General features: G+C 37.2%; 1 protein-coding gene across 1 annotated transcript in view; it reads right to left on the bottom strand.

Moving 5' to 3' along the window:
- Positions 1-6,222: 6,222 nt before the first annotated feature.
- The window catches only part of Slc5a8 (solute carrier family 5 member 8), a 50,145-nt gene continuing 45,654 nt past the window's right edge, over positions 6,223-10,713 (bottom strand). Inside the window, exons 13-15 of the mRNA XM_027392580.2 lie at positions 7,943-8,046; positions 6,675-6,754; positions 6,223-6,348 (exon numbers count right to left, since the gene is read on the bottom strand). Coding sequence (XP_027248381.1) covers positions 6,223-6,348; positions 6,675-6,754; positions 7,943-8,046 — 310 coding nt within the window. The remainder of the gene's footprint in view (positions 6,349-6,674; positions 6,755-7,942; positions 8,047-10,713) is intronic.

Genomic DNA, 10,713 nt, shown 5'->3' with positions numbered 1-10,713 from the left:
CTGACACAGGCCCCAAACAGGGACTGAAATCTGTGCATTAAAATACACCTTTTATTTAAATGTGGGTATTTGTTATAGAAACAGAAATCTGAGTAATACAGTGACTAAAGAAAGCTAATGCAAGGAAGTGGATAGAAAGTGTTGGGAGGGAACTTGCAATTTTACATAGAGTCCAGGGAATACCTCCCTCAGAGGGTGACATTCAAACAGAAACCTGTAACAATTCAGGGACTGGGCCACATGACTATTGTGGAAAGTCCCCCCAGGCAGTTCAACAACCTTGAGGCAGGTTTGAGGGATAAAGGGCCAGGGAGGCCAGTGTGAAGTAACAGAGATCAGAAAGATAAGGTACACAAGGTGGTGGGATCCACATCTTTCAAGCAGTGGCCCCTAAATGGAGAAAGCCCATGTTTGTCCCCCAGTCCTAGGACTAATCTGTCACTCAAACTGACGGACCGCTCTAGTCATTCCTTGTTTCTGTGAGCAGTCAAAGTGAAGTCAGAGAGGTATCTGAGGTGGATGACCCCCCTTCACATGAACAAAATATCAGAAATGGAGAGTGTGTGCTACTGAAAGACAGCTGAGAGCATTCTACACCTGTGAAGCGAATCATGATGGCTGGTGGTGGCGGTTAAGTTCAAGATAAAACCATCTAGAGAAACGGAAGAGAGGGAAATGATACACATGCTGCTAAGTCCTAACAACTGAGCAAATATTTGTTTCAGAGATTTGAGATACTGCCAAGGGTGGCTTGCAGTACAAGAGGAGAGCATATAAAATAACAAGAAAAGAGGAGTGGATTGTGTGTGTAGTACATTGTGGGGCACTGAATGTAACAGCGCTCTAGAGAAGCTCACCTGACCGAGAGATGTGAACCTTATTAGACAATGAGGACATAGCATCTTCTGAATCAAGGACCATCAGGTGGAGCTTCCAAAGAGGTCAGTGAGTTAGAACCATCATCATCTGTGTGTGATTTGTAGACCAGAAGCACCATCACCCTCAGGAAATCAAAAGACATATAATCCCAGGCTCTGTGCCAGTGCTGCCTAATCAGAAACTGGGAGTAAAGCCCGGCCCCTCAGGGTGACACTGACACTGGCCAAAGCTCTAGGACAGAATGTGAAGTGGCTGCTGTGGGTCATCCAGAGAGCAGAGGGGGAGCAGAGGCAAAAGGAAGAGGAATCTGTAACTGCCCATGCCGAAGGGGATGAAAACAGCATGATACAATGTCATCAACTCACCCTCTGTGCCCTTTGGGTGAGTTCACCTAAACAAAGATAAAGGGAAAATGGGCCTTCGTAAAATGAGGAAATAAGAGCTTGTGAAATAGCAATGGATGATAAAATTGGGACTTTTCAAAAATATCTTCAGTTTGATGAATTTAAATTGAAAAGATTTAATCTATCCTTCACAGTAAAAGGTCAGATGGAATTCCCCTCTTGGGAAAATTGGATTTTGCTCACCCGGTGACTGGACGGGGAATAAGTGGGTACTTCAATTAAACGACCAGAAGTGGCCACAGAAGAGGAGGTTCTTACCAAACAAGAAACTTGGCATCTGCTTTCAGGACACTTTCCCAAATTAGGCAGTTGGATGTAACCACAGTCATCTTTTGTACCTAAACCTTTCTTTAGCTTGACTGACCACTTAATTTTATATCCTAGAAGTTACAGCTTTGAGATAAAATTTTTAACTTTAAAACTTTTTTTCAAGAAAATGAAAATTTTCATATTTGGTGTTTCCAATTCTAGTCTGGAGTCCTGCTGTTACCAACAATTATTCACACTAATTTTAAGATTTTTAGCAACTAAAAACTAAAGTTGATACAGGAAAGCTGGTTCTTTTTTTGTATGTTCATGCTTTTTGTTAGGTAGTATCAAACCTTTTGGATGCTAGACAAGGGCTCTTCCACCGACTTACATCCCTGGTCTACTTTGTTTTGTACCCTTTTATATTAATGAGCTTTACATTACTACAATGAAATGCCTGAGTCAATGAAATCTCTTTTATCCATATATCTTTACTTGCAAGTGTTCATTGCAGGGAGTCATTGGTCTGTCAAGGCCTCTGGTTTCTGCTACACTATGGATATTGGTCTTCACTGGAACTCCTCTTGGTTATCCTGCTGTTACCCTGGGTTGCGGAAATCCTACAGCTTTGGGTTTGCAGGACCAGTCTGTTCATGTCCTCCAGCAGATCACTGAGGGGTGGATCTGAGTTCCAAAGGGAGAGGTTGGTTGAACTCACAGATCTCAAAGTTCACGGCATAGCTGAGGTGGTCATTTGCTTTAGCCCCTGATGAAGCTAGCTCATCGTGACAGGAACACAGGGAGCAACAAGTGGTCAGAGCTTGAATGCAGTAGAGACTAAAGAAATGGCATCAGTGGCATTCAACAATCACTTCTGAGGTCATCACTGCCTATGATCTGAAGACCTGCTCTAGACCCAATTCCCACGGATCAACTCTCTTCTAGGTGTGCCACCTTTTGTACCAAGCTCTCCATCACGACTGTTTGAAGTACAACATGTAAATCATAGCATTTCTGACTTCAAGTACAATGTTAATTAATTAAAATATAAAATGGTCCTCAATGACAAAATTGTACCAGTTCATTTGCTTTCAGTATTTTAATTTATTTAAAGCATTTAGTTCAAGGCAACCCTTTATGGAATAAATAAGATAGAAATATCTTTGTTTTATAAAGGAAGGTAACATTCATTATATTCACTCAGACACTTATTCCAAGAACAGACAACTATAAAGATTTTTATGGAAATTTTAATCAGTTAATTTAAAAAATTAGATTTTCAATCATATTTTCTCTAGAAATATTCACCTTTCCCCCAAGTTTCACCAACAATGGTACAAAGTTAATTCAATATGCATTAAGGCATTTTTTGAGAACTAAATGGTCGTGTACAGAGTTATTCAGTTTTTAGAGTTGCTATAAAGGAAGCCAACGGTCTTGCACATGCTCAGTAAGAGCTTTACTACTGAACCGCAACCCCTACTCCTCAGTTTACTCTTTGTCAATAATCTCTATGAGAAGCCTCAGACTTTCCTGTAAGAATCAATTCAGGATGGTTCACTGTCTCAACCTCCACCCTGACCCATTCATCTATATCATATGCTCAATTAATAAAGCAAATTGCATTCCCTATGCTTGTCATAAATAATGTGAAATTAGGAGATCTTAACTGTCATGTGTTTCATATTGTCCTAATGTGTGGCCATATTAGAAACCAGATTGAGAAGCTGAACTGGCCTAAGGCTAGTCTAAATACCCAATATTTGTGAAAATATCTTAACATTTTCAGACCTTTCTTAAAATATGTGTCCATTATCCACATCATAATGTTCTACAAGCTAATGAATGCTATTTTCAGATAGAAACATCAGATTGTTGATGTCTAAAAAGCATCAGTGTCTGTGGTTTCTCAAGCTACACACACTATTAGTATCTTTAGGTGGAGGAGGAATGCTGCCCTATCCTGTGGGACTTTAAGTAGCTTCCCGAATATAACCTCCTATGTGACACTGGCACCCTCCCCTCATTGTGACCACTTAAATGTCTCCATACATCCCCAGAGGAGCACAATGGTCCATGTTGGTAACTACTAGTCAATAGAAAGAAAAACAACAAAAAAAGGGCCCCAACAATTCATCATGTTGACAAACAAGAATCTGTACTGCTTTACATCTTAACCACTAAAGTTTTCATCTCTCTGTAGAATGAACAGGACTGGGCTGTGCCTTTCTTTAAGGTTTCTATTCTTTCTGTTGGAATAATCCCACTGGTCTTCAAATTGTCTTATTCCTAAGGCACACATATTTTTAGGGAAGCTTTTTTTCTCTACATCATGAAAGTACAGATTCATCTTAGTTCAAAAAAGAAAAAAAACTAGCAAATTGCTTTTGATTCAAATTATTTGAATTAAAAAAAATGTTATTCTGTCAAAGCTCTGATCCATCTCACACTATTTCTGTGAGGTAGGCAGCCTAATGCTTATACCATCATTAAATGGAATTAAGGACAATTTCAAAGACATATTTGTCAGCAGCAAAAGATACTGACATGTGGGGATACCTTCATTATACAAACAAAGTGTGTCTGAAGATCAGAGAGATGAAGGAGCAAGCCACAGCCACACCTTACCTCAACAGCTTCTCAGCTGGAAAGAGGGAGCTCCTGTTTCCTTCCACCCATATTCCTCTCTGCCCAACCATCTTACTTCCTCTCTGTCTGTTAGCTAGTGGCTGACAACTTGTATGTTTTTTCCTTCTTTAAGGTTTTTATGATTCAATAAAACTAAGAAAAGATTATTTACCTTATAATATGCAGACAACTCACCCATATTTGCCTCAATTTCAAAAGCATTTTGAACAAACACTATTTAGGTAATAACAACATCATTTTACTTTAAGAATTTATCTGACACTCCTGTGTGATTGTAAAAGTAAAACACTTATATTTCCAAATGTCACAAAGATATGCTTTGTTTTATGGGAAGTATACAAGAGCATCTGGAATATCATTTCCCATGAAAAACACATTGCATAATCTCAGGGCAATCTATCAAAGAAAAAGTTATTCAAATAAACTGGTTCTCATTGCCAGACCTGAAGCATTATACATATGCATTCATTCAGAATCATTTAATAAACAATTATACCTCAAATCATAGCTATGTAAGACTACATATAAGATTATATGACCCTGTTCACTACAGTACTGCAAGAGTCACAAAAATTGATTTTTGTTTACAAATATGGTGATCAAAAATAGATCTATATACATAAGAAATACACAAATATATAATTGATTTAAATGGTAAACATATCTATTTGCTTCAGATAAATGCAAATGTTTTAGCATTTTAGTTTTAATGTCAGTTAACAATATTTAAATGTACAAAGCATGGCCATCTAAATATGACAGACTCCAAAGTATGTATAAAATTATAAATTATTTTCAAAATGTCAATATTTCTCTTGTAAAAATGTGAAAACCTTTAAAATATTTTAAATGATATCTAATGTGTGTATTATAGAAAAAATAAGTTATTGATGAAATTCTGTAACACAAGTTGTAGCAATGAACATAGCCAAATAAATGGCTAAGAATTTTGAGACTACTCCTTGAAGTCTTAGGAGATAGATAAATATAAACAAAGCATATATTTAATTCATCTGGGACAAGTGAAAAAAAGTAATATTTCCCTATGAAATTTAGCTCTTTAAACTCGTGAATTAGTGGTTCAACTTAACTGCACTAAAAGCAATTATCTGACTCAATGGGACTTGACTTTTTTAGTATATAGTGTTCTACACGGCATATGCATTAATCAGTACCAGGTGCATGGGCATATATAATTTATAGGCTGGGACCTGGTGAATGAGGGACAGAGGTGACATGATTCATATCAGTTGTCTCAAGACATATATAAGCCCAGAAAGCTGGAACAGTTAAGCCTGGACAATGTGCCCAACAAAGCAAGATTGGTGGGCCAGAAACTAAGAATGAAGATAAGAAGTAGAGTTTATAGTCTATACTCTATAGGCAATGGTCTATAATGACAGGCAATGTAATTGGCCAATAACCAGGGACTTGGGGAAGGGGTACAGACACAAGAATGTATTAAACATCATCTTGATCCTTGGATCCCTATTGTCTCCTGGGCAGGATCCTTTTGTTTACCCCATTCCAGAGGCATTATCAGTAGAAAGGTTACACCAGGGCCTGATCCAGAGGTGAAGACCACAGACATCCTCTATCCCTCCTCATTTCATTGCTGCCTAGAAACAGAATATATAGGGGGAGGCAAGAAAGCTCTTTCCAGGATTTATGATTCTGATAAATATCCCAGAATTTATATACTAGCACCAAAGGCATAAAAATATTTTCAATAATGCCAAAATGTAAGAATATGCCTTTGATCATCAAGCATCATGTGTGTATGTCTATATTTGCCTTTCAGACTGTATGTAGTCATCACATTCACAACTGTAGCTCTATTGGAATATGCTGATGTTGAAACTCTTAACTCTAACATCAATAAATCAGTGTAGAAAGTAAAACAAGTCGGGACTTAGCTTTAGCGAAAACAAATCTTCCAAAATACCTACAATAGGGAAAAATAATCTGATACAGTTAGCCTAAAACACGTTAAAACCAAAAAGACACTGATGAGATAGTAGCCTCTGGCCCTGGAGATGCTTCACAAGCGAGTCCCATTGATCTTGCTGCTGTGATCTGTGGCGTTAAGTTCAATGTGGTTGAAGGCAGGATTATCAGTTCCACCATCTTCCACAGGATGCGATTTATAACTTAAAACATGATTCTTCTGCAAAGAAAAGGTTACATGGAAAATTTTTTCAGAAAGAAACTTTATTTGTGCCATGACAGATAATCCTTACTACTGTTTTCATTTCTCTAAATCTACCAAGGGAGAGTGATAGCCAAGCAATATAAGTAAACAGAAGATAGGATGGTGTACATTAGACATGGATACCCATGTATTCTCTCCAATCGTTATCTATTAACTGTATACCTGTAGATATAAAAATATCCCTTCTGTATGTCTGTTCAAGAAAAGTGCTGGGGACTAACTAGTATTACATTCTGATGATTAAAAACCTACTTCCCTAATTTAAGAGAAACAAAACTTACTTTCTTAAAAGCATCAAAATTGGATAAAAAGTCCTGTTTGGTCAGTAAGAATTGAGGGTCTAAATTCTGTTTCCTTCCTCCTGAAAAACAAATACATTATTTACACTGTCATACAGACACATACAACAGCTTTCTACACTCAAAACAATGCAAAGAAAACCTCAAAGTAGTCCTAAAGATCCAGCCACCACTCCCTGATCCTGACCAAATTGAAACTGTGGGGCCACTGAACTCTTGATTTTCACACACACACACACACACACACACACACACACACACACACACACACACACACACACACACTTTACTGACAAAACAAGCCACTCAGTGCAAAGAGTCAAATGGAGCTGAAGGTCAATCAAGTGTGTCCATCTGGGTTCTTACAGGTTTCTAATACTCTGCAGTTTACTATTGCAAAGGACTGGGATTTGGTTTCCAGCACCCACATGGTGGCTCAGAATAACAAGTGAGGAAGGATGTGGCACCTTCTTTTGTCCCCTGTGGGCATGAAGCAAACACACAGTGCAATTACATACACACGGGTAAAATACTCATACATTAAGAATATTAATTGATTTTAAAATAAACTAGAAGTGCAAACGTAAGTGAGAAGTTGTGGGACATAACAACACAGGAAGGGGGCCAAGAGAATTCCTACAATGAGAACAAAATAAAATCTCAGGATAAAACCTCCATTCCAGATAAGTTTACAGTCTGTGCATTATCAACTTATTATTAAAACATTTTTACACTTTATGAGCATTTTGAAAGGCTTTATACTATATTCACACATAAACATTATAGTTATTGTTCCTTACATGTGTGTACATTTCTTAAGTTTACAAAGGATATGTATTGGATAATGGAAACATCCAGGCATAACAATGTTGCCCACACATGCACACAGCTCTCCCTGTCTTCATAATAAGCAACTGTGGAATTAAGAGTCCCCTACACCTCAGTTTATCTCATAGCAACCTATCTCCATCATCTTCATCTTATACAGAACCATGCTAAGGCTCTGAGTAGAGTGGTTGTGTACCTTGCCTGAATCCAGGTAGCTATTAAATGGCAGAACCAATATTTCAATAGTGATGGGTTAAGTTATTCGGCCTTAAGTTTAGACTCTTAAATACCCCATGAATAAATTTTAAAATTAATTTAAATCAGTAATAAGATCATGGTAAAGTGTCGTAAAGAGCTGTAAATCATACATAGGAAACTCTTGTAATATCTACAAGTGAACATAAAAATATTAAGGTAATTACCTGTTGATAAACTGATAAGTATCCCCACTAACAATGTCACCAACGTTCCAATAGTACTGAAGTACAGATATGATAATGAATACCAATTGTCCATCAGTGGGGTCCTGAAAGATACCAAAAATATAACTATAATAATTCACCATGTTCCTAACAAGTGTGTGTACCAATGATCCTAAAAGTAAAAATACAATTTTTAGCCACTTTTAATGTCATAATTAACTGGTCTGATTTAAATCAGGAATTTAAAATATGGCCTCACTTTGACCATGCCCGTGAGAAAGGACTTTAAATATTAATACTGTAAAAATAAGGTACCATAATTCTTTGGCTAGGGAGAATCATAAGCATGAGGCCACAGTCACGTAGGTCACTACAGCCTGGCATAGGCAGGTTCCTGTGGACTCTCTGACAACACAGCAATATCACATAGCCCCATAAAGATCCCTGTTTGTTAATGGAGCAGTTCTCAATTCTCACCCAAACATCCTCTGTTTTTTTGTTTTGGTTTGTTTTTTTTCCGCCATGGAAACACTATTTTATTTTTATTTATTTAGAAACACTACTTCATTTTGTTAAATGATAAGAACTTTCCCCAACCATCTTTTCTCCCCCATCAGCTGTATTTCTAATCTATTTGGTATGTTGGATCTGTGGAATTTCCTCATTCTTAGGAGGCAACAGCTAGTTCTTGAATTGTTGCCAGTGGCAACCATGGAGAAAGTATGGGAGAGTAGAAAGAAGTTGGAAGATGACTGTAAAGAAATTTAATAATTACCAGTTCATATGATTAATCTAAAAGTAATCCTGCTTTAAATTGCTCTACAAACACTATTTTCCCTTGCTTCCTATCTGATGGATTGCTTTCCTTTGTCAACTATGGGTCCTCCTACCCTTCATTCTCACAGCATATGGATGAGGCTGGGTGCAGTTCACACTAGAACTCTGACAGCGCAGTAATTTTAACCCAGATTCTGACCAGTGCAACCTGAATTTATGCTTTTATTTCTAAAAGAATGTTTCTAACTCTCCAGTACAGCATCTTCCCTCTCATTTCTAGCTTTCTGATTATTCTAACCTGTGTGCTTTTTTTCCCCTATAGTCTCTTTTCTCACAACATGCCTGGCTTCCCAGTGACTAACAGAGTAGAAGTCCCATATGTTGAATCTGTAGAATTTCCTCATTCTTCCCAAGAAATTCTTGTCATTATTTTTATCTTGAATCTTTCTAGTAGACAGTGATTTTCTACTGTTCTCAGGTCCCACCTCCACCCAACAAGTGGACCCTGCTCTCCTTTTACTCTAACATCCTCTGTTTTAGAAACAGCATGTGCTGTCTGATAAATCAGAGTCTGATTCAGCACCATTGGAAGCACCTGTGGAAGTGGTCTGAGAAAGCTTGTTTGTGGGAGAGATTTCACTTTCTTTTATTTTCCTCCATGTGCCTTTTGTGGGTAGTTGGTTTTCTTTCATTGGTCTGGGGCCTGGCATGGAGCTCACATGCTTTTCCTCCTCACTTTTGGCTTTTTCACTGGACTCTGATGAGGCAGAAAGCATAGAAGATGAGCTTCCATTCCTTCTCCTAGTGTTCACCCAAGGAAGGGATGAGGGGTGTTTGCTGTGTTTATACTTCCAGGTTCCTACCCAGTTGATTGGCAGTCTGGAAGGACTTTCAAAATGGGAGCAAGCGATATCATGGTGCTTTGCTGGTCTTCCATCATTGTACTCAATAGTGGGGCTGAGATTCAATGGGAGATCCACCAGCCTGAACAGATGGATGTGTGGACAGAGATATATCAGGAAGGGAAGGACTTAAAACTTCTGTATAGAGACTTCATTTTAAAGAAAACTTTAAAGGTTGAAAATTTTTGTAAATAGGTTTAATTCTTGTTAGAGAGTTTTTGTTCTGGAAACCATATTTGATAGTCCACTTATTTTGGGAAGCACTCTTATTAGGTAGGAAAAAAAATGGTAAAGCCAAGTATATTTGTACAGTATGTTTTACATGTATTTAAGTAGCATCCATCCCATTGTCCTTTAATCATCACTTGACATAAAATAACACTACAGATAGAAACTATATGATACATTGCTGTCATCAATCATTTCTAGATTATAAAGTTACATCAGGGAGAATTTGGTATTTATGCAAAAGTAGTCCTTGTGAATCCATCTAATGTCATAACTAATCATGTGGCTGTGAAATTCACAGTAATATGGTTCCCAATGAATATGTTTACTCAGTCTGCTATGCTTTACTACATGATTGAAACTGATGGTTCAATCTCAGGAGTAATGATTAATGATTCTGTGGTCACATGGTGTGCATAGGATAGCTATGGTGTAACAATTCACACTACTTTGTGCTCAAATCTGTGTAACTGTAAAACACCGAATGAAACTATTTTAACTGAACTAGATTTTATCAAAAGTAGGTAGAATTTTTGCTACTCTGTAACTGCTATATATTCTGGTATTTAAGGTGAGATGGCTACTCTTTTATTAATGAGACATGAATTGTGTCTCAAACTAAATGAACATTTCAGAATAAATTATTGTTGCGTGTAAACTATTACTGAAATTGGTATTTGTTTGAAGGTCCCTATTTCACATTTGTATTAATAATTGTCAAGTAGGCCTCTTTTAAAAGCTAAATGTAAATTTTTTTCTTCAGATTCTATGCATTAAGGGTAAAATTTCCTCTTACTGTAATAAAGACAATTGAAGAAAAAAAAGATCCTTATTTGTTTTTTCATAATTCTTACCTGGAATGTA

This window comes from Cricetulus griseus, assembly GCF_003668045.3.
Source record: "Cricetulus griseus strain 17A/GY chromosome 1 unlocalized genomic scaffold, alternate assembly CriGri-PICRH-1.0 chr1_0, whole genome shotgun sequence".
NCBI lineage: Eukaryota > Metazoa > Chordata > Mammalia > Rodentia > Cricetidae > Cricetulus > Cricetulus griseus.
This window is presented reverse-complemented; position numbering and strand designations above follow the sequence as displayed.